Below are 25,441 nucleotides of genomic sequence, written 5' to 3'. Positions count from 1 at the left end.
TTATTAGGCATCTTCTGTATTGAAAATATTTTTCATCTTCAAATATTGTCAGAATTTTAAACAGTCTCAAATTACACTTCCTTAGAGACATAGTAGACCTCTGTGAATGCCAAACTTTTTTAACTATTAAAGAGACCACAGGATAATATAAATCAATCATCAATCAGTCCTGTCATTTATGCTTAACTGTTTACTTCATTTAGCTTAAAGTAACCATCCTGGTACTTAAAGATTAGGAAAAATATGAGTTTTAGGTTAATATATATGGATTTTTTTTGTTAACTATTTACCACAATTGGGTTTTCAGTAACAAGGATTTAAAGTCTGGTATGTAAGAGTCTTCATTTTTTTGTTATTTGGTAACTATATATATATATCAGTTAAAATGATCCATTGCTTCAAAAACCCACACATGTCTGATATGAAAAGAAAAGGATACAGAATAAATATTTACATTTACAAAAAGTAATATTTCTATTATTCTATTTTCCTTCATTAGTAAACATTTTCAACATAAGAGTAAGTTAAATGAAAAGAGAAGTCTATGTCTTTGTGTTTTGCATTTATATCCAGGGCACCTGATGTGTACATAAACTTTTTTACAATCTTTGTTGATAATATCCTTTTTCTAATTGAACTTAAATGTTTTCATTGAACTATGCTGCATTGAAATGCTGTGAGTCCAAAACAACCTGGGTCTATACCTATTTCCCGTTGATTGGGGGGACGGATAATGAATTTCTCAGTTTCTGGATAATGCAAACTTGGGAAGATCAACTCTTTCATCCTCTGAGACATTTAAAGCAAAATGGTTAGGACCTTATGGTTCTCCAGATGGTGTTGGATCGGTCCTCATCATTCCTAGCCATTGATTATGTTGGCTGCATCTGATGGAAAATTATTCCAACAACATCTGGAGAACGACGGGGTTCCTTGCCTGTTACATACAAGCAAACCTTATAAAAAATCATTTTAAAAAAATATCCACTAGAGGTCAGTTACGCATCTCTTTCTTTTGCTGGTAGAGCAAAAATGTTACAAAGTTAGTTGCTTCCTGTTTTCTCCTATCTTAGAAATATTAACGCTTTGTAGAATGTTTTTTACACAACACTTTGCAGTGATTATCTTACACTGTGTCCAGGCCTCTGGCTATATATTTTGCATCCTAATGGGGTGGAAAATTCACAACTTAAATACAAATACTCAAATGAATTTACTTTATTGAATATGAGCAACTCATTGCAAAGCAAAGCTCAGTGTTACCGTGTTTCCCTGAAAATAAGACCCAAGTGGAAAATAAACCTTTGCATGGTTTTTCAGGATGCTCATAATATAAGCCCAATCCCAAAAATAAATTCCAGTTAAAATTGTCAGCCAGATGGACACATTTAGTACCATATTCCCCAAAATAAGATATAACCAGAAAATAAGTCTTTTAGAGTAAAAATTAATATAAGACCCGGTCTTATTTTCGGGAAAACATGGTAGTTATCATGGTGATCTCTTCAAAAGAAAGTGAAAAGAAATAACGTTTCTATGAAGTGAGCAACTGGATTAAGAATTGGGGTGCACTTTTATTAAATTCTTTAAGAGAATTACAAATTTAATTATTTGGTAAATAAAACAAATCTTCATTTTCTGGAACATCTCACAGAGTTCATCATATACTTATCTGTTTTTATAGTATGTCTTTTTATTTTAATGTTAATAGTTAATACTAATTAATATTTACTTAAATTAATATAATAGATTAATAAATACTAATTTATTATTATAAGCAGTCTTCAAATTTAACAGTAAGGTAAGTCAGGATCCTAAAATTCAAAAATTCAAACCCTGTATAAATGTTAGAACTAAGTATTGAATTTATAGTATAGGTAGTCTGACTTAAAACCACAATTGGGACTAGAATATCCATGTCTGAGTATGGTGATTGTTAAGTGGTCAATTTTATAATTTTATTTGTAGTTGTTGTTAACTATGCAATCATTAAATGAATGATCCCCCCCCCACTTGCACTGTGCTTGTTGGAAGTCAGTTGGGAAGGTAGCAAATGGTGATCACATGATCTGGAGACAGTGTAACCATTGTAAATACTTGTGGTTGCCAAGCACCCAATTTTTAATCCCGTGACCATGGAGATGCTGCAATGGTCATAAGTATGAGAACTGATCATAGGTCACTTTTTACAGTGTCATTGCAACTTCGGACGATCATTAAACAAATGGTTGTAAGTTGAGGACTTCCTGTATTTGACCAGAAAATTGCCTATGGGCAAGTAACAAGAGTCAAAGTGAGGTCGCAAAGTATCATAGAATACGAAAGAATACTGTGCTACCTTATACTTCTACCAGATTCGTTATGAAATAAACTTTACCAAATGTCCTTCTGTAAAACTTACTTGAGATTAAGTACTATAAAACATGCATGTGTATAGTATTTTTGCTTTCAAATATACATGTGAAGGATTGGGCTATAAAAATCTGCATTTTTTTGCTGTATCATGTTTTACAGCTCAGGTCTGGTTACTCAAGCACACCCATTTGTTTATTTACTTTGCAAAACACTAAGTCTTGTTAGGCAGTAAAAGGAGGGAGGTATGAGTCACTTCCACCTGCTAAAGCAATATATTGCTAATGGCAGAACAAGCTGTTAGGAGAAGAGATCTACTTACCACTGTTAGGACTAAAAGTAGAAGAAAAGCTGTGTCCAAAGAAGAGATGAGTTACACCACATCAAAATTCAAGACATTCTAAAGGCCTCTTAGGATGATAACACAAAGTTAGTTCAGGCTAAGAGTCCCTAGCTAATTTCTAACATTGTGAATTCATTGGGGGCTCTAAAAACACCATTTCCCTCTAACTGTTATAAAATATGTATATCAGTGTATTATATTTCAACATATTCAAAATATTTGTTCAAGGTTAGATATTAGCTACACTATTGGTTATGTGTCTTAATTACTGAAAAAGTTTTGAATTGGTAAATTTCGAGGAAGATGATGATTGGAAATAAATGTGTAGATATTTAAATGCCTTTATAGGGCAGTTGTCAATTTTCCAAATGTGGGGTGATTGGCATGCTAGTTGGTAAATATAATAACTTTGGCTTTTGCATGGTTGATTTCCAGCAGTTTGGATCAACAACAAGATGCTAGCATCTGGAAGCTGTGTGCACAGTCCCACTTGGAATACACACACACAACAACACTGAGAGAATTTTTTGCAAGACAGAAAAGAGGCTGAAATTCCCATAATATGGGTTTTATTTTGGAAACAGCCACTATCACTTCTCATTCAGTCCACATTTATTTGGGATTATTATTCACTGTTTAGAACAGCAGCCGTAGAAAATGCTTACTTCATTGGCTTGTATGAAAGGCAAGAGCACTCTCAAAAGTTGCCTTGGGCTTTTCCTTGGACAAACTGGCAGAGCATGAGAAAGTATTGAACTGCTAAGCCAGAATCTTTATTAGATTTGTATGTGCTGGGCTTTCCTCTTTGCTTTGCTTGGATAAGCTAGCTTCTTGCTTGTGCAGCTGCTGCATAGGCAGAGCAAGAACAATTTTTGACAGCAATCCAACTGTGGGTGCACAAGCCACGAGCCTTGCGCATGCAGAACTGGACTCAGAACTCTGGGCTAAGTGGGAACATGTTCTGACAGCAATCACAAAAAAAATTCAATAATGCTTCCTTTTTCTTATTCCAGACTTTATTCCTGTTCTATGGCAGAGTCCGCTTCCAATCATGTTTCCTATTTCCCCATAATTCACTGGCGACACATAATCCATAATTTGAAAACAGCCTGTAACGTATCCCACTAAGTTTTACATGGAAGGATATTGAACCCCCTTCTTGGCTATTATCAGTTGTTTATCAGGAGGCAACATGGTTTGATGCCACAAAATTATTAGAATCCAAAGTATTTCTAATAGCTCAAATTTAGTGATTGTTGGAAGCTTCCCAGAGTTGTTGAGAGTTGAACAGCATGCAAGTTTAGTAAATTATTATAACATCAACATGAAATCACAACTGTCAGTTCTTTAGCTGCTATTGGCCTTCATATACATAAGTGTTCTTCCCAAGAAGCTAGTATGTCAATAGGTATCAGCTCAGTATATGAGTGGTGCTAAACAGTGACCCTTTGTAATGAAAAGAAAAAAATAGTTACTTTGTGATTTGTTATTATTATTATTTGAAATTCAATCTTTTTTACCAATTTACTGGATGGCTAGAGGAGAAAAAGCATCACTTCTGCTTGATGTCCCAGACCAGAAGATAATTTAAAGATTTTCCCGACCTTGGTTTGATAATCCTTTCTGGATCAGAACCTTTATTCTTGCATCCCATTAATGTTTACAAACATAAGTAACAATAATATTTTATTTAATATTTTGCAAGGAAAAATGCACATATATATAAAGATGACTTGCCCTGAATCAGACCTCCCATGTATAATAATTGTCAGGTCTGTGATAACTGTGTTTGTAGAAGCACTGAATAAATGATTATTGCAATATATTTTATGCATCTCTAAAATCCATAGGGAATAAGGGGGAAATCCTTAAGAAAATATGTCATTATCAGCTGCATTTGTCCTATAATGCCTATAGTGCTTTAATAATATTATTGAATGGTTATAAACTGCTGCATTATGCCTAATATTTCTTAGTATACTTTGCATGCTTGAAATAAATATCAGTAGAATTTTTATTATTACCAAAGAGGAATCTCAGCTGCTGGCATGGCTGCAGATTTATACTATATTTACTTTATCATGGAAGGCATATATTGTATTGTATAGGTATTATGAATTTAGGCAACCTAAATGTTTTCATACAGACTATTGGTTTTTCTTCCAGTTCATGACTGACTAAGTAGAAACAATGTGCCATGCTCCAAGATGTAGAGAATGGTCTCCATAATGTTTACATGATTCTCTAATGGTCTTTGATCTTCAGAGGAAATTATTTCTGATAACCTTTGATATAGTCTGAGAATTCCCCTTTACCCTTTTCCTGGAAAGAAGAATGTCTGGTAAAGGATATAAGAGTTTACTTCAAAGCCTCTTTTTTTTCTTATGAAGTAGTATGCAACATTTTTGGTTTGGTTGCAAGGAAAGTAGAAATGATGCAAACTAAAAAGTTGTTATTTTTTCCCTACAGTCAGAAGGCAGCATATGGGACTGTTCATTCCAAAATTATGATTCACAGAAATTGTATCCTAGAATGATCAGTATATGAATAAACTCTCACATTTTAAGGGGGGGGGGGGACAAAGCAGGAAGCTCAATAAATCATATGCTGCCAAGATGCATAATTAATAAGAAGACTACATTTTTCCCGTGTAAATATGTTGCTGAAAATACACCTGTTTTTGTAGACAGAGCACAATAATCTAACTAACACACCATGGCATTTTACTTATAATAAGTTCATAAGACAAAGAGCAATTAATAGCTCAGATTAACCTCCTGAAGTCTGGTATCGTCCAGCTACATTGGACAAACTCTCTTGTCAAGAATGTTCTTTTGCTGTAGGGGGATAAATTTAATTCTGACATGCCTGGAGAACAGTAGCTTGGGGGAGACCACTGTAAAACATCATAAATGGTGTGCACACTAAATCAGGCAAAGGTTTCACAATGGTTTATACATTGATTTTTCAATATTTTTTCGCAGTCTGAGTTTGAACTCAAAGTCTTTCGTATTCGAGGAGAACATGCTCTATCAATAACAAAGCTTGAGGAACACATTCTATATTTAAAAAATGAACTGGAAAATAAGTTGTACAAGCAAGGTGAAGAAGCAAAGGATGCCTGTGTATCCACTGAAGATGACAACCCACCAAAAACATACAGAAATGTATGCATCCAGACAGATAGAGAAACTTTTATAAAGCCAAATGAAGATGAAGCACGGACACCAAAAAATAATCAGAAAATTCCAAAGAAACTTTCCAAACCCTATTTGAATAACAATGTTTTGGCTTCAGCTGATCATAAGGAAATATGCAGTTCTGGCCAAACCTCAGGGAATGTTTTTTCAAAGTTGGACCAAACAGTGCCGCCACCTCCTCCTCCTCCACCACCTCCTCCTCTTCCTCTCTCGCTATCTGATTCAATCCCACCACAGCCACCACCGTTGCCAACAAGCTTAGGTTCTGCCCAAACGCCACCGCCGCCAGCACCACCACCACCGCTTCCTTTAGCTTTTGGTGTTCATCAACCATCTCTACCTCCCCCACCAGGGCCACCTCCAACAGGAACAGGACCTCCGCCGCCACCGCCACTGCCGCCATCACTGCCACTTGGCTCTAATTTTTCTTCAATGAGTCAAGGTCCTCGAAAACCCGAAGTTGAACCCTCTTGTCCCATGAGGCCGCTCTACTGGAACAGAATCCAAATATCAAATAGCAGGTACAGTTACTGTATGTCTTCTTGCTTATATGTAGAAGGTATGGGTATATTGTATAGCCATATACTTACATAATACATAAATACATGTGTGCATGGGTGTGCAATTCACCAAAGAAAAAGTGAACAAGAGCCAAAATTATGAGAAATAATCAAATAGATTAAGAGAAATTTGAAAATTTGTTTACACTGCTTTGTGATATCAAATATTTTTTCCCATAACTCCTAAAGTTTTCTTGATCAGACCTATACTTGTGGCTTACACAACAATGCCATTTGACATAAAGTATTGCTAGGATGACCTATGATATAGTTGCTTAGAATGGCTTCAGAGAAAAGAGTAAAGGTATTCTTGCAGCTTGTAGCAATATTTTGATTTTTTTTTTACATTTTTGCTGCTATATTAAATGCATGTGAACTATTGAAAAGAGTAATGCATTCATAGCAAAGGAAGATAATACTATAACCAATATCTTTGTGAAACCTGACACTTTGCAATCGCAAATAACACCCTTAAAAGTAAATTTTGAATGAGAAATTATCTTCCTTATCTACCCTTAGCGATCACTCGTACATTTCTTTCTTAAACCTTTTTTTAAAAAAATATCTTGGATATAATAGAATGCCAAACCTGTTTCTCATTTCCCTGCTAATTACTCTTAGTTGAAATCTCACAGAACAGCAATATCCATGCCCCATAGCATCAGTCTGCAGATGACTACTTAGAAGTAAATACCATACAGTCTACTCTATAGTATGAATATGATAGCAATTTCAATTATTTAGCGAATCAACTTATTGTCATAGACATTGACATGTATACTATGTTTATCAATAATATCTCATCAGTCCATTTGCCACATTGACGTCCCTTTACCTTTCCTTCTCTTTCTTTCCATGACCATATCGTTGGGGGGGGGGGAGAGACTAGTGATAAGTAGAATGTTGCTTGAGTGACCCCTGCTGGAGAGAAAATGTCGATTGCTACTACTGAAGAAAACATTTTTTCTTCAGAAAAAAAGAGAAAAACAATCTGTCTGGAATAATTTCCTTTGCTAAAAGGCAATGGAAAATAGATGAAAAAAATAAAGACTGTTTTGAATTGTAGATTTCAGTATTCAGCAATAGGTTTTGTGACTTAAACGTTACAAAAGGAATGTGGACAATGTTAGAGTATTCTGTGAGATAGTCCTTTCCTTCTGCTGATAATATTTTCTTCACCTTGTTTCATCCACAGCAATAGTGAGGAAATATTGATTGGTTTCAAATATTGTGATCAATTGCTAATTCAGGCTTTCCTTTAATCATTATTTGTTGAAGAAGACATAGTGGTCTTGTACGAATTATTCCAATTTAATTCATGTGTCACACTAAACTGAGCATGATATACATAGCCAACTATAATAATAAAAGATTTTGAAGAGTTACATTTCTACTCCAAGCTTTCCTAAAAATAAAAAAAGTAGTATATATATAGTGGACAGAAGAGCGAAGAAAATCTCGTTCATAAAATAATTTTAAAAAATATTTGTAATCCATGTGATACCAAAACAATTGAGATAACTGTTGGGCATTATACAGTTCTTCATACACTTGTCTTATTTCAACTACATTCTAAACCATATTACTTGTCTTATTATTTGACATTTTGGAATGATTCTGTTTTCCTACCCATGGCCATTTGTTCATATAGTTTCAATTTGTAATCTATGCAATACCAAAACAATTGAAATAACTGTTGGGCATTATACAATTCTTCATATGAAACATTTCTTTCAAAAGTGATCTTAATCTATCTGCAAAAAATTTGTACCTTTAAGAGACAATTTATGAATGTTTCTCTTTTTTTTGTCTTATTTTAGTCAACAGTCAATGCCAACTCTTTGGGACTCATTAGAAGAACCCAATCTTTGTGATACAAATGAATTTGAATACTTATTCTCAAAAGACACAGCTCAGGAAAAGAAAAAAGCACTAGCTGAATCTTATAAAAAGAAAATAAAAACAAAAAAGGTATTTTTATTTTCCAACTACTCTGTTTTTTTTAAAAAAAAAAAACCTTATTTTATTTTAATGATTTTGAATTTAGCATAGAATAAAAATTACAATAACATTTAAATTTTAAAAAAAAATCTGTGGCCAAATTGGACAAAAGTAATCTGTTTCTGATTCGCCAAGAATTTTTATGAAAGCCAGCATCTGGGATTAATTTTTTTTCAGACTTGTTTCAGGCTGTTAATTAGCCCTTTAAAATAGTACTTCCATCAAATAAAGAAGATGACTGTTAGTACCATATCCTTACATTTCACATAACTGTAACCTAAAATTAAATCTTCCTTGGTACATATGCCATTATATTTTGGCAGTGCCCCCAATTAAATTTACGAAGCTCCTTTTACTTTTAAAACCAATCAGGCAACAGAAATTGAAAGTTATTTTAAAGACAGTGTTTCATGTTTTGCAATCTTCTTTAGATGCTAAATATGAATTATTTTGCTTTGAAAAGAAACAGAATTAGATAGAACGAATCTGTATTTTGCACAGAACTCTCAGTAATAGCAACAGATTGCTATTATTCTACCTTTCCTAAAATAAAAACTGGATTCACATGTATGGGTTATTTGATTGTAAAATAAGATCTATTTAGGCAATTCACTAAGCCATAATTTATAATGAGACCAAGCTGCATGTATAGTTTTGATATTAATCTCTAAGGATCTAAGCATGGTCAGAAATTAAATGTAGTCAACATAGCCATTCTGTGTTCTACTGTCCCTCTGGAAACAAATCATACATTTGTCTATTTCAACTGCATGCTAAACCATATTACTTGTCTTATCATTTGACATCTTCGATTGATTCTGTTTTCCTATCCATGGCCATTTGTTTATACAGTTTTAGTTTGTACTAAATTGTTTGATAGGAAAAAGAGAAGGAGATGTAGCTGAAATACAGTAAGTACATAATGAATTGGAGAGCTACAGACAATCAAGATGTATTAGTTTTTTGGCAAAGTTTTTCAGAAGTGGTTTGCCATTGTCTCTTTCCTAGGGCTGAGTGAAAGTGACTGATACAAGGTCATTCCTCTGGCTTCGTGTCTAAGGATGGACTTGAACTCACAATCTTCCGTTTCTAGCATGATGCCTTAACCACTAAGCAAAACTGGCCTTCTCGATATATTGTAATGAGGCCTTAAGGAAGCATATCTGCTATTCACCTTCTGCTGTGAGAAAGTATATGTGTTTTCGGTGTGGTTATTACCTGAAATGTTGATTGAAAATTGTCAAATACATTTCTCAGATAATATTTTTTGAAATTTAAATAACTCAATTTTGCTGAGGCTTATTATTTGCCATATGCCAGTTTCTCTTATGGAACCTAACATTACCAAACTGAGGCTATTATACTTTCTTTGTACAAAGAAAGGGGATAATTTGTGTCACCTGCACAATATAAATAAGGCTCCATCCATCATTTTCAGCTTTTTAGTGCGGGCCATTACTATATCAGTGACAGAAGATAATGGGTTTTCTGCCTCTAACTGGCTTTATATAATTAGTAACACATGTTCTCATTTACAGTGAATGTCAATATTTTGAATGAGGAACATTTTTATATTTTAAGAGAATGTCATCAAGTTTATTGCTTGTTTCATAATTATGAAAGATTATAAATTATTATTTCATGGTATTTCTAAAAACGATTTGAGACGTCTGCATCAGCATTTTATACCAGAATTTGACCAGTGTAACCTTGCTGTGAGTTTCAGCAGCTTTTATAATGTAGGATTATTGCCAGATGTCACACAATTTTTCAAACAGTATTTATTTATTCAACCATTTTCTAAACTCCTTGTTCCTTAATACGTAACTTAAAAGGTATTGTTTGGGCAGTTTATTATAGATCAGCACTTGCATTCTGTAGAATGGTAACAAGTTGGTTTTCAGATGTGAAGTTATTTATAGACTTTGTGATTTTAATACTGTTATATTTCTACAAATTGCTATTGTGCTGCTATAATACAGGGAAATTATTCTTCTCACTGCTAACAGTTATGTTATGAAGTTATGTTCTGTTATGAAATTGTTTTTAATTGTTAATTTATTTTTTGGCACAACAATACCGAACCATGTTAGTGTTGCAAGAGTTCTGTATCTTGGTTCTAACAAGCTATTCCTTTTGATCTTTAGTTATTCTGAAATCAACATCTGTGGTTTTAAAATTATGTTAAAAATAACCCACAATAGTTATTTGCAATTTTAAATGGGATATATGGGGAGAGGCTATGCAAGTTCATTCTGATCTATCTCTGGGGCATACTTAACGATTTGGAGAAGCATCAGTGGTGAAATTCAGTTATTTTTACTAGCGGTTCTGTGGCCGTGGCTTGGTGGGCCTAGCAGGGGAAGGATACTGCAAAATCTCCATTCCCATTCCATTCTGGGGCCAGCCAGAGGTGGTATTTGCCAGTTGTCCGAACTATTCAAAATTTCCACTACCGGTTCTCCAGAACCTGCTGAATTTCACCCCTAAAAAGCATCACAATAAAAGTACATTCAGGAAAGATTTTACTTCAAATATTAGGCATGCCTAATGAAGTTTTTGAAAGCCTAAGAAGTTTCTTTTAAAAAGGTCTGTCTCAAAGTCAGTAAGTGCTATACAAATTGTACCCTACTTTAGACAATAATTACCTCTATTAGACATTAACCTGTTGTCACGTTCATTGTGTAACTTGTATATCTTCAGAAAGATGTATGATAAAACTTTCCATGTGAAAATTTTTACTCCAAGGTGCCTTTTCTTAATAAGGAAAAAGACATCCAGACTATAATTTGTTCTCACTTATTCATTTATTTCTATTAATTCCCTCGATTATTCATTTACTGCATTTTTACTGTATATGTTAATAATAAAACTAAGTTTCAGAAAAACTTAAATCTAAAATCTACTACTTTCAGTGAAAGAATTAAGTATATGGCATATATATATATATATATATATATATATATATATATATATATATATATATATATATATATATATATATATATATATATATATATATATATATATATATATATATATATATATATATTTGTGTTACAACCCCTGGTATGCCTAAATATGGGAAGAAGGTCACTACTCCCTCTTTCTGTCCTTCAGCTCATCACAGAAGACCATGCAGGCAGAAAACCATATTTTTATTTTTAATGTTGCAGGCAACATTAAAAATAAAAATAATAAATATGGTTTTCTGCCTGCATGGTCTTCTGTGATGAGCCGAAGGACAGAAAGAGGGAGTGGTGACCTTCCTCCCATATTTAGGCATACCAGGGGTTGTAACACAAATACATACCTATTTCCCTGGCTCAACTGATAAGGAGGCGAGCCTGTGGCTTAGTGGCTAAGACTCCTGCCTAAGATATCATACAGCCCAGGTTCAAATCCCAGTAAGGGTATGGCTAGCTGATGAGAGCTAATTAGCTTGAAATAGATCTATACTAGTCTCCCTTTATTTATTTATCAGTACAAATACAACATTATATATATGTCCTTTGATTAATCTAACCAATAAGTTAAAAAGGTGGCATTATTAAAATATCTTGAAAATCATTCATGTTAGATATTAGGATTGTATAACTTCTAAATTGTGCAGAGATAATATTGCATTTTGTCAGAACAAATTAAAAATTATGGGCTTTATCCATTAAATAAATGAATGAATAAATAAATAAATCTTGATGAATCTAAAAAGGTTGTGATAATTGGCATTTAGTTACTAGATTAATATAGAAAGTTATAAATATAAAGTTAGTTTTTTCTGACTTGGTTGGGTATTTTTATTTCCAGATTATCAAATTATTGGATGGGAAGAGATCTCAAACTGTAGGAATTCTGATATCTAGTTTACATCTGGAGATGAAGGACATAGAACAAGGTAAGCATTGTTTTTATTTCAATGGAAATGATATGCATGAACATTTTTTTAAAATTTTATATCCCTTTAATAACTTGACTCAGTATATCCATATATAAATGTTATATCACGCATTATATCTCTGTTGAATGTTTATTACATTTTTTTTCAGTTATTGGTAATAGTTATTCCATATGTACCTTTTCCCTGCTATCAGAAGATCCCCGCTGGTCTACAGCAAGATCACATCTCGAGAGCATCCTGTCATCTGGAGATTAGCCAAATTGCCTTGAAAAAAACTTAAATCATAATTATTATTTCCTGCAACTGTTTTTCACATATAACTGAAATTCAGAAAATCTTGGCTCTACTTGAAGTTGTCTCCAGCTTTTCCATATCGTTTATGTTTTAAAAAGTACTAGCTGTTAACCCGACATTGCCCAGATATTTGTTTATCCCAATACTGTATTAGACATTCACAAATGTCCGAATCAAACATAATTTCTAATGTTGGATTCTCCCCCTTACTCTTGTGGAGTACTGTGAAACCATTACCATGGCAACTCCACTGTGCTGTACAGTAGAAGCCATTTTAAGGTACAACAGGCTGTATCTTAACAGAACACACACACGCCAAGGGATGTTAGAGGTGTCTTATCCCCACAGTATTTTGTTTCCAGAGAGTAGGTCATCTGTGTACCAAGTTTGGTTGAAATTGCTCAAGGCATTCCAGAGTTATACTGGAACGTATACACACACAGCCATGTTTATATATATATATATATATAGAAGATTCTGCTCTCAAATCACAATTGGCTTAGTGATAAATATCTAGTACATGTGAAAGTTATATGTGAAATTATGTGAAATTAATATTTAGGAAAACTAAAGTTTGCTGTGGAAACCTAACACATCTAAAATAATTTTTTAAAAGGAGAATTCTTAAGGGTGGTTTTCTTTTTTATTCTGACACTTTTCTACTTCCAGTCATCTATAAGCCAGTAACTGACATATTTCACAATTTCTATATAGTTAAGCAATATGTTGCTCCATACATCTGGGAGACAGATGTTTACGTTTGCATTTGATTACCAGCCAACAAATTGAAGACTGCCACATTTGTGGAAAAAAATCAGCCACAGATGTTTCTTAAGAGAGAGAGTGGCATTTGTTGTTAATAGAAAGGTAGATCAGTGCTGCCTGTCTTGTTTAAAGGGAATAATATTAGATAAAGAGAGTACATAGTAATTTTATAGTTTGATTTGACTTCTGAATCATAAAAAACATGAAAATAGTTCTAGGTCAGTTTAAAATAGGGTTTATGTCTCGTAAAATGAGATATGTAACACAGTAGGTGCTTCATTCTCAGTTTATTGTCTTCTCAAAATGATTCTCTATTATTTCCCTGTTGACAAGAAATCACCTTATAATTCTTCTTGTTTCAAACTGATACTTAATATGAAATTTTAAAATGCTATTTAACAGTATTTGGGCATTTTTAAGACCTGTTCATTCCAAAAGATTTTCCAGAATCCTTTTATTATTATTCTTGTTGTGGACCAGCTGAGATTAAATTATGAAGGTTTCCCACTCACCCATCTGCTCTTTCCCACAATATAAGCGTATTGCCTCAATCTTTGCTTATGATTTTATAAAGCTACTGAGTTATCCCCAGCATTTAAGCCCACATTTGTGTCTAAAATAGATTGCTGTGTTAGAGCATTTTTTATAAAACAGTAAAATAGTAGAAGTAACTTTTACTATTATGCATTTTATGTTATTAAAATGCATCTGAAGTCATTAACTGAATTTCTTTTGCATATTTTGCTCATTCAGAATTTAATATTTAATGATAGAGCTGGTCCTATGAGCCTTACACAAGTTTGGACAGGATGTGTTGATTAGTGTCATTGTTTCTTCTTTGATTGCCCTGGGGGGAAGGGGTATCTCTGGTGCTGGTTTCTGCTTCTCTGAGTTTGATTAATAATAGTTTTGTTAGAATTACCAATTAGTTTATTGACCGTATCAATTCTTGGAAGCTGCGGATAACCAAAGATTTTGGCAAAGATTTTTCTGACTTGATTCTAGCTCTGGTGTAAATTATAGACTAAGACATGTGGACTCCAGTTTGGGGAATTAGTTGTAGATGACATTTATAGCTCTTAAAACTACAGAACCTTAAAATGTTATTTCCTTTTGAATGAGTGTATAGTAAACTTTAAATCTTGTCTAGTCGTTTCTTATCCATGTTCTTTGTTTTGGGTTTAGAAGAAAATAGTGAAAGTTTGCAATTAAAATGTCCTTCTATTAGTATACTCAGAGAAATCACTTGAGAACCATATGCTGTTCATATTGCCTTCTTGTGAAATGCAGCTGCCAAGTATTTTTATGTCTGTTTTTGAATTTGTGATTCTGACCTGCTTTTTATACATGTGTTAGTGGGGGCAATACTACACTAATTGTCCTTATGTACCATATTTTTCAGAGTATAAGATGCACCAGAGTATGAGACACACAAAGGTTTTGAAGAGGCAAATTAAAAAAAAAGTTTTTGCACTCTGCAAACCTCCCCAAAACAGCCCATTTTCCACCAAAACGTCCGTTTTTTTTTTAAAGGCATAAATAGCCCTTAGGAGGCTTGTAGAGTGTTCCTGGGGCGGTAGGGAGGCCAAAAACGAGCAAAAAACAAGCCGTTTTTCACAAAAACGGGCCCGGAGTTTTGTCCAAAAAAGGGCATGGATAGCCTTTAGAAGTCTTATAGACTGCTCCTGGGGGCTGGGGAGGGCAGAAATGAGCAAAAGACGGACCATTTTGGAGAGTTTGATTCAGAGTGAATTCTTGCCTATAAAGACTCATAGTAAGTGATTAGAGAATCACAATATTTTTGTCTGCTTTTTGTGCCATTTTATGCTGTCCGCTGCATTGTAAATCATCTAATCACCTGGTATGTATCCTACTGATCCAATCTCCAGCGCAGATGGTCAGTAAAATATGTATTTTTTAAAATAGAGAACTGTAGCCTTCTTTTTTTTTTACAGTGGGTTACTTGGGGAGAGTTATGATATTGGCAGCATACAAGAAGTATTCAACTGAAAAAGAAACATTATCCAAGTGTTTTCAGTTCATGGCAACAGATAAGCAACAAAGTCAGTTAACATATTAATGTGTTATTTTATTATTTCAACAGCTGTACTAAATATGGATGATTCAGTAGTTGACCTAGAAACATTGGAAGCACTATATGAAAATGTAAGTAATACTGAGGGTTAGAAGTAAAACCAGATGAATCTCTCCCTTTGGCACAAGGCTTTGGACCATTATCTTTCACCAAAAAGCCTATTAAATGTCAGTTCAGCATACAAAACAGCAGCATTGTATGATTGTATACAAAGCATCAAAAACTGCCCATAAGTATGTGCTGGATATATTTTTTATTTGTACTTTTAAATAAGTCCAATCTTTGCACCATACAAATGTAAGATGATCTCAGTTTTGATTGTAACCGACTACAATTGTTGAAGCTAATTCAATCTTTCATACTTCCAAAAGTAGAAGTAAGATAATCTCCCTGTTGCTTTTGTCACTGAATCTACAGAGAGCACAGAAGGATGAACTGGAAAAAATAAAGCAGCATTATGACACTTCAACAGAAGAAGAAGTTAAGCTTCTGGACAAACCTGAACAGTAAGACCAGATGGGCAAGATGCCCCATGTATTTCCCAGTCATTCAAAATAGTCTTGAAAAGCAGAATGCTTGGTACAGCATTATGACAGAACAACATGTCTGAAGGAATTCCCAAATGCCCCATTGTTGTTTGCTTTTTCATTTCCCTTTGGTTGAGTAGGATTCATGATGACTTCATAAACATGTTCACATAGTTTTCTTGACAATAGTATAGAAATGGTTTGGCCACTGCTGTGCTCTGAAGGATTTAATGTTTCCCAGTCTAGCCTATAATCCTACATTTTTTGCTGGTTTCCTAGTCTGGCTGTCCTTAGTTTTTATAGTTAACCCAAGATCAGCTTCAGGCTGTCACCTGATGTAGGTAGCCCAGTATTAGGTGATGTCTATCTGCGCTTTTGCTAAAAAAAATCTCAAAATGCAGAGATTCTGGAAAAGTAGGCAGCCTCTTCCATTGCTAAATCTGAGAGGAGAATTTCTTAATTAATCAAAATATTTGTTGTTGTAATTTCAAACCGTTACCTTTTTCATGCCACGTAAGGTGAATGAGAGTTCAACTTACCCAGAGTTATTTCTTCAATATAGGAAATATGGATTTAAAAAACTAACCCTGTTAGTTAAAATATAGATTTTAACAATCCTGTTAAAATTAAGTTCGAATCAGGCTATATAGTTGGTTAAGGATACCCCTAATTGCTATCACTTTTTTCCATAAACAAACAAAAAAAATCTGAAATTCAACCCAGATTGAAATTCTGTGCTATTAGGAAGTTTTTCCTACACCCCAGTCATCTCAGTTGTAACCTTTTGGAGATGGTAGAAAACGCCACGAAAGTGTTGTATGGTAAATGGTGCTGCTGCTGCTCCTGTTACTAAAATAACATATTTGATGCCATGTAGCATCAAGAGAGAAGTTTAAGGCAACTTATCTTCCCCTTGCTGTCAAGTGGAAGCATTTCATCCTTTTTTTTTTAAGGCGGTGAAATTGGAAAGAACTTTATGCTTCCAGTAATGGTGAGAAAAGCAATAAAATGCTTTGATATATGGTATTACATTAGAGATGTATCCTGGTTCAAGGATTGGTGTCTGTCTGTCTGTCTGTCATCTATCTATCTATCTATCTATCTATCTATCTATCTATCTATCTATCTATCTATCTATCATCTATAAAAGCCAAATCCACTCACTCATCACAAAATCTCCAGAACCTTAAAGCCTACAAACTTGAAATTTAGCACATACTGTATGTTCTTCTTGGCTTCTGGGTGCTTGCTAAGAAAAGATTTTTCAAAATGACCATCAGATCATTAGTATTTCTTATACAGTAATTAACACACTCTGATGCTAAAAAGTTCTACTCCCTTCCCCACCTGAAAAGAACTCTGTTGCCTCACATTCTGTTACCTTAGTTCAAACCGGCAGACATTCCACTCCTTCACTCAGGAGCAGTCTGGAGCTCCGTACAGTTCTAAACATCAGTACCTCACCAAAATGTCTATGCCTTCCACCTATGGAACTGCTTCCGGACTCAAGGCAGTGGGAACGATATTTCCTTATGTATTTGAATCACCGACCACTGAGCCAACAGATTGAACCGGAGTGAACCGGATGTCTCCTGCATTATCCAGTCACATAGTTTTGTCGCAAAGCACAGGTATCCAGCTAGTATCAGTATACGTACTACAGCATGAGAGAAAGATTCTTCTGGGTGCTAATCAAAGAACATTCATAGCTACAGAAGGAGCTGATCAAAATCTGCTGCTGTTCAGATGTTTTGAAACTGCAAAAGCTATGTTGGGAAAGAATTCAAGGGTTGGAGTCTTAGTGCATCTGGCGAAGACTGCAACTTCTTTTTCCCAACTTTCAGAAATGAAGTAGATACTGCCAGTTTTATATAGCAATCACCCAGACTTGCTTTTTATTTAAGAAAATCCACAAATATGTATGTAACATCCAGTTTGGCTTCCTAAACTATTCCTACTGAGTGAGAAGCCTAACACTTAACAACAGAATATAGGATAACAGAGTTGGAAGGGACCTTGAAGGTCTTCTAGTCCAACCCCCTGCTTAGGCAGGAAGCCCTACACCACTTCAAACAAATGGATATCCAACATCTTCTTAAAAACATCCAGTGTTGGAGCATTCACAACTTCTTGAGGCAAGTTGTTCCACTGATTAATTGTTCTACTGTCAGGAAATATCTCCTTAGTTCTAAGTTGCTTCTCTCCTTGACTAGTTTTCACACATTGCTTCTTGTTCTGCCCTCAGGTGCTTTAAAGAATAGTTTGATTCCCTCTTCTTTGTGGTAGCCCCTGAGATATCGGAACACTGCTATCATGTCACCTCTAGTCCTTCTTTTCATTAAAGTAGACATAGTTATATTTTACCTGTTATATTGAATCTACTGAAAGGTAGAATGGATATGAAGATTTCCAGCAGGTTTAATCCTTATATAGATACAAACATCACAATAAGGGAAGACACTACACTAAATTAGAGCCAGAATTCTAGTTCAGTTTAATTAATGCATAACTGATTAAAATGTTGATATCCTTTGTCTCTATAGAAATCTTCATGATTTATATATTGAAGTTTTGTTATTCTCAAGATAAGAATTGTTCTTGAAAGCAGTAAAATAATCTCAAACAGCAACCAATTCCCAGCAAAGTAAAATTAGTAAAGTGATTTGCTAATAATAATAAAAACTAAATTTCGGATAAGGAGCCTTCACAGGATCTGATTAATGTTGTGAACATCATACCTAAAGGGTATGACCTTGGGTTAGCCTCAATACTCTAAACATCAATGTTTGATAGAAGTTTAAGATACAATCTTGTATCTATTTTGCTACCCTATGGAAGTAAGCAGGATTTACTTTTGAGTAGATCTGTATTATTGAAAGTAGAATGCTTATGTTATATTAAATAGAATAGAATTAAAGTTTTTATTTTGAAGATTACCGTATTTTTCGGAGTATAAGACACACCTTTTTCCCTCAAAAAAGAGGCTGAAAATCTGGGTGTGTCTTATACACTGAATATAGTATTTTTTGCCACCCGAAGCCCTGCCCCCTTCACCAAAATGGCTGTGCATAGCCTTATGGAGACTTTCAGAGAGCTGGGGAGGGCAGAAATAAGCAAAAACCGGGCCTTTTTTTTTGCTCAATTTTGCCCCCCCTCCAACCCCCAGGAGCACCCTATAAGCCTCCATAAGGCTATGCATGCAATTTTTTTGACCAAAAACAGGCCTGTTTTTGCCCCCCCCCCATCCCCAAAGAGCACTCTGCAAGCCCCCCTAAAGCTATTCATGCCTTTTTTGCGGAAAACAATGGACCCATTTTTGTGAAAAACTGGCCCTTTTGGGGAGGTTTGCAGAGTGCAAAAACATCCCCCCCCCTTTTGGAAAGCTCTTCAACTGATTGATGAGAATTACATTCCTCAAGTGCTGTGCCAGCAGAAACAAAGTCTTAGGTGCTGCAGATTGTCAACGATTTCCTTCTCCAGCACATGGAGAAATGCACCTGGAAACATCTACCTACCTACCTACTCTCCCTACCTACCTACTGTTCTCTCTCTTTCTCTCTCTCTCTATCCCTCTATCTACCTACCTACTGTATTTCTTTCTCTTCCTCTCTATCCCTTTATCTACCTACCTACTTTTTTAAAATTTGCCTCTTCAAAACCTTGGTGCGCCTTATACTCCGATAAATGGGGTAATTATTTTTAGGAATAAGCCTGAGAATGATACAATTATCATAGGATACTTACTCATTGGAACCTAATCAAATGTCACATAACCACAATGGGACTAGAACTTTTGTTTTTTGTTATGTTTGTCTCCAGCAGAGGGCACTATCGCTACCTTTCTATTTCTTTCAGATTGTATTTGTGAAACACTGTGCTGGAATATTGAATTTATCTTTTTCAGTAAAGATAAAAAGATTGTTCATTTTTCCCTTATTGTTTGTTTAAATTTAATTTAAATTATAACAGGAGCTCTTGTTAATATTTCTATGAAATGTTGGATTATATAATGTAAAATGCAATCACTTGATTGAAATGTACATGTTTGCTCCTATTTTCACAGATTTTTATATGAGTTATCCCAGATCTCCAACTTTGCTGAACGTGCCCAATGTATAATCTTTCAATCTGTCTTCAATGAAGGAATAACTGCAGTTCATCATAAAGTTGACATTATTCATCATGTTTGTAAGGTACTTGGAATTTGTAACATTCTAAGGTTCATTGAACATGACTATTTCTGAGTAAAAATGATAGAAAATTAATTCAAGTTTAGTTAAAGTAATATATATTCTTGTATTTCCTAACAAATGTCATTTTATATTTTTATAATCTTTATGAATACCAAGAATTTTAAGTCAAAATGACTTTCTATGAAAAAATTAAACAGCTTTAAAAATTAAATGTTTATGTAAAATCATAAATGAAAAAATATATTCCAAATTGTTGCGATTACAATAGGCAAAATCCAACTCATTTATTATAGCATACCATAAGCTTTCACTTACATCTATGAATACTTAGGTCATAATAAATTGGCTAATCTTTAAAATGCCAATGGATCTTGCAAATGTTTATTTTCAAGTGCACAAAACAAAGTTCCCCATCCATTTCAACACTGACAGGATCCAAAGGATCCCAGGAACACTTGAGGTCAGAATAGCTTTCATGAATCTACAATAAGGTTGTAGAAGGTTGTAGAGAGTGTGGTGGCCTACCAGTTTCCACGACATCTGGAGGAAAATGATTATCTAGACCCGCACCAGTCCGGCTTCCGCCCCGGTCACAGCACGGAGACGGCCTTGGTCGCTTTGGTGGATGATCTCTGGAGGGCCAGAGATAGAGGTTGTTCCTCTATCCTGGTCCTATTAGACCTCTCGGCGGCTTTTGATACCATCGACCATGGTATCCTGCTGCGCCGGCTGGAGGGGTTGGGGGTCCGGGGCACCGTTTTGCGGTGGTTCGGCTCCTACCTGTCTGGCCGGATGCAGTGTGTGTTGGCAGGAGAAGAGAGGTCGACCCTACGCCCCCTTACTTGTGGGGTACCACAGGGGTCGGTCCTCTCGCCACTCCTGTTCAACACATATATGAAGCCGCTGGGTGAGATCATCCGTGGTTTCGGGGTGGGATACCATCTGTACGCTGATGATACTCAGCTGTACTTTTCCACCCCGAACCACCCCAACGAGGCCATCGAAGTGATGTCCCGGTGTGTGGAAGCCGTACGGATCTGGATGGATGACAACCGACTCAAACTCAACCCCTCCAAGACGGAGTGGCTGTGGGTACCAGCTCCCCGGTTCAGCCAATTAATTCCATCATTGGCCATTGGGGGCATTCAACTTGCCCCCGTGGAGCGGGCGCGCAATTTGGGCATCCTCCTGGATGCCCGGCTGTCCATGGATGACCATGTGACAGCCGTGGCAAGGGGGGCGTTCCACCAGGTTCGCCTGGTGCGCCAATTGCGCCCCCTACTGGACCGGGACGTCTTACGCACAGTCACTCATGCGCTGGTGACGTCTCACTTGGACTACTGTAACGCTCTCTACATGGGGCTTCCCTTGAAATGCACCCGGAGGCTACAGTTGGTCCAGAACGCAGCCGCGCGGGTAATTATGGGGAGTACTAGGTACTCCCATGTGACACCGTTCCTGCGCGAGCTGCACTGGCTTCCTGTGGTCTATCGGGTGCGTTTCAAGGTTTTGATAACTATCTTTAAAGCGCTCCATGGCTCAGGACCTAGTTACTTGCGGGATCGTATTCTGCCCCATACATCCCTGCGACCAATCCGCTCGCACAGAGAGGGCCTCCTCCAGGTGCCGTCCACTAGACAGTGTCGGGGGGCGGCGCCTAGGAGTAGAGCCTTCTCTGTGGCGGGCCCAGCCCTGTGGAATGACCTCCCTCCGGATATTAGGAATACCTCTGACCTCCGCTCCTTTCGTATTAAGCTTAAGACCCACCTATTCCAAGTAGCTGGCCTGGCTCAACTTTGATTTAACCATATCGCTCCTGACGGGTTTTTAATTGGGTATTTTAATTATATTTAATTATTTAGGGGTTTTTTAAACACTGTATTTTAATTGTTTTTTATTCATCAGCCGACCTCCTCCTTGTGTATGTCTCGGTATATGTCTCTGTCATATGTTTGTCTTGTACACATATTTATTTCATATGTTTTGTTGTACGCCGCCCCGAGTCCTTCGGGAGAGGGTGCGGCTAAGAAATAAATTATTATTATTATTATTATTATTATTATTATTATTATTATTATTATTATTATTATTATTATTATTATTATTAGGCATTTGGTTCTTAGATAAACTTTTGGAACAGAAAAGAACTTTATTTTTTTTTCCTCCTTTATCTGAATTTGTTATTTTTGCAGATTTATTTTAAATTTGGTAATGTAGAGATGCAATATTTTTGTGTTTATACTTGGTTGGATCAGTGACACTGACTATTATGTTGCTTCAGAGTTGCAGTTTGAACTTCATTTACTTTTTTACTGTATAACTTCTGGACTGAGGCCTAAGTTACTACCTAATGGTCTCAAAGTAAATTTATTTATCTAATTTAATCTATATTCATAAATAGGGTTGAGAAGGTTCTGGCTCACCACTCAACAAACATAGTGTAATTCTACATATCTACCAGCAGAGGGAAGAGAATTTCTGAATCTAGATTTCAAATTCATGAGTACTAGAAAGGAGATAGGGAGATTCTTGCCCTCTTCTTGTGTTTATACTTCCTTTGGAAGTTAGCCCTCCCTTCGAATCCCAATCCTTCAAGTGGATTAAGGTGGAGAAACAGACCTTGGGACTTGTCAGGAGAGCAAAGAAAGCACCACGTCAAGACTTAACTCTTGGTACAAAATAAATGAGCAATGTGGGCTCTTAAAATAATTTCATGGCCCAGAATTTATTTTGGTACAAAATAACTTGGTACATAATAAATGTAGATATTTGAGTGAGATCCTCATAACACGACCATCCTTCAATTTCTTCTGTGCTTTGTTCACTTTTTGTTGAAGTCTGGGATTACTATATTCATTTATTATGCAAAACATTTATCCGGTGTTTCCTTTAGCAACTAATAATGTTAAAACAGCAAAAATATCAACATGATAAATTATTTCTATATGCTGCATCTAAAACCCATCTACTTTAAAAAGTATGTGTGATATATATATCACTTGGAATACTGCATTCAGTTCTGGTCGCCACGATGTAAAAAAGATGTGGAGACTCTAGAAAGAGTGCAGAGAAGAGCAACAAAGATGATTAGGGGACTGGAGACTAAAACATATGAAGAACGGTTGCAGGAACTAGGTATGTCTAGCTTAAAAGAAAGAAGTACTAGGGGAGACATGATAGCAGTATTCCAATATCTCAGGGGTTGCCACAAAGAAGAGGGAGTCAAGCTATTCTCCAAGGCACCTGTGGACAGAACAAGAAGCAATGGGTGGAAACTAATCAAGGAGAGAAGCAACTTAGAACTGAGGAGAAACTTCCTGACAGTTAGAACAATTAATCAGTGGAACAGCTTGCCTCCAGAAGTTGTGAATGCTCCAACACTGGAAGTCTTTAAGAAGATGTTGGATAGCCATTTGTCTGGAACGGTATAGGGTTTCCTGCCTAGGCATGGGGTTGGACTAGAAGACCTCCAAGGTCCCTTCCAACTCTACTATTGTATTGTATATATGGCCTTCCATTTTTATCTCTTCAATTATTGAAATAATTAAAGGTTTAATAATAGCAATAGCACTTATTTTTATATGCAGCTTCATAATACTTTGCTGCCCTCTCTGAGTGGTTTATAGAGTCAGCATATTGCCCCCAGCAATCTGGTTCCTCATTTTACCAACTTCAGAAGGATGAAAGGCTGAGTCAACCTTGAGCCATTCATGATTGAACTCCTGGTAGTCAGCAGAGCTAGCCTGCATTAGTGCATTCTAACCACTGCACCACAATGGCTGTATAATAATAATAAGAAGAAGAATAGGCCCAAAGTCATCCAATTAACTTTCTAGCTGATAATTGTTGAATTCCTAATTCAATATTCTACTAACATGAGCAATGTGGGCTCTTAAAATAATTTCATGGCCCAGAATTGATTTTATTAATTATAGAATTATAGCATTTCTCTATTGGTATATTTCTCTGTATAAGTTTATATAGAAAAGCTAATATTAAAATATTTCTTCATGTAATATTTTTCTGATGTTATAAATTCTTGCTACGTTTTTCAGGCGTTGATCACAATGAAAAGTGTGAAAAATATTTTAGCTTTAGTTTTGGCTTTTGGAAATTATATGAATGGAGGAAATCGAACACGTGGTCAAGCAGATGGATTTGGCTTGGAAATACTTCCCAAACTAAAAGATGTTAAGAGCAGAGTAAGTACAGTATGCAGTTTAAATGAAGATTTTAAATCTAACTCAATCTTTCAATTAGCATGTATGTTGAAGATTATCTGTACAAAACTGTCATTAATCTGAAATACTTGTTTGGGGAGGGGGGGAGATGATGGTGGAGTGGGATTTCTATGTTAAATTAAGTGCTGGTGTGAAAAGCATAATGCCTACTCCTGACACTGCATCACTATGAATGTCCTAAAATTTTTAATATTGTTTCATTCTACATTATATAGAAAGACACATCAAGTAGCGATTTGAAGCAAAGGGCCATGGGAAAGGGATTAATAAACAAGAAGCCATTCAGAGTAGGTCAGAAAGTAAGCCTGCAGAAGGACATATCCTTCAGAACCCTGGACAGGTCCTAGGGAAGACTACAGCATTGCTAATGAGGGCTAGCTGTAACTGAATTCTTGGGAGCAGAAATGAAGAATCTGAGATATCCCTCATTCTGGCCCCAGCCTTCATTTAGGCCCCGCCCCTCTATGATAATTAAGCTGTTAAAAGCTGGCAATGGTCCATAGGAGGCTTTATACACAACTCATTGTTCATAAGGTGACCTTTAGATTTTTTTATATCTCTCACCTTTATTAATGTTATAAATAACTCAAGGCAGCAAACATACTTAATACTCTTTCCTCCTTCTGTTTTCCCCACAAAAAAACAACCCTGTGAGGTGAGTTGGGCTGAGAGACAGGGACAGGCCCAAAGTTACGCTTCTGGCTTTCATGCCTAAAGTGGAACTCAGTCTCCTGGTTTCTAGCCTAGTGCTTTAAACCACTAGACCAGTGATGGTGAACCTATGGCACGCGTGCCACAGGTGGCACACGGAGCCATTTGTCAGGGCACGCGAGGCGCTGCCCTGTCAGCTGGCCAGCGCGCATGTGCGCACTGGCCAGCTGAGTTCACCCTTTTTTAAAACCCTCCCCAGGCTCCAGAGCCTTTATAGGAGCCTGGGGAGGGCAAAAAGAGCCTCCCCACCCACCCACCCCG

The 25,441-nt window shown here is 35.9% G+C and overlaps 1 protein-coding gene across 1 annotated transcript in view; it reads left to right on the top strand.

Annotated features, from left to right (window-relative positions):
• Positions 1-25,441, top strand: part of FMN1 (formin 1) — a 95,396-nt gene that overhangs the window by 25,668 nt on the left and 44,287 nt on the right. The window contains exons 4-10 of the mRNA XM_081940609.1: positions 5,680-6,416; positions 8,276-8,426; positions 12,264-12,351; positions 15,518-15,579; positions 15,926-16,014; positions 20,099-20,228; positions 24,284-24,430. Coding sequence (XP_081796735.1) covers positions 5,680-6,416; positions 8,276-8,426; positions 12,264-12,351; positions 15,518-15,579; positions 15,926-16,014; positions 20,099-20,228; positions 24,284-24,430 — 1,404 coding nt within the window. The remainder of the gene's footprint in view (positions 1-5,679; positions 6,417-8,275; positions 8,427-12,263; positions 12,352-15,517; positions 15,580-15,925; positions 16,015-20,098; positions 20,229-24,283; positions 24,431-25,441) is intronic.

The sequence above is a fragment of the Natrix helvetica genome (genome assembly GCF_964273705.1).
Source record: "Natrix helvetica genome assembly, chromosome: 1".
Classification (NCBI taxonomy): Eukaryota; Metazoa; Chordata; class Lepidosauria; order Squamata; family Natricidae; genus Natrix; species Natrix helvetica.
The sequence above is the reverse complement of the archived record's forward strand: the minus strand, read 5'-3'. Positions and strand labels throughout refer to the sequence as shown.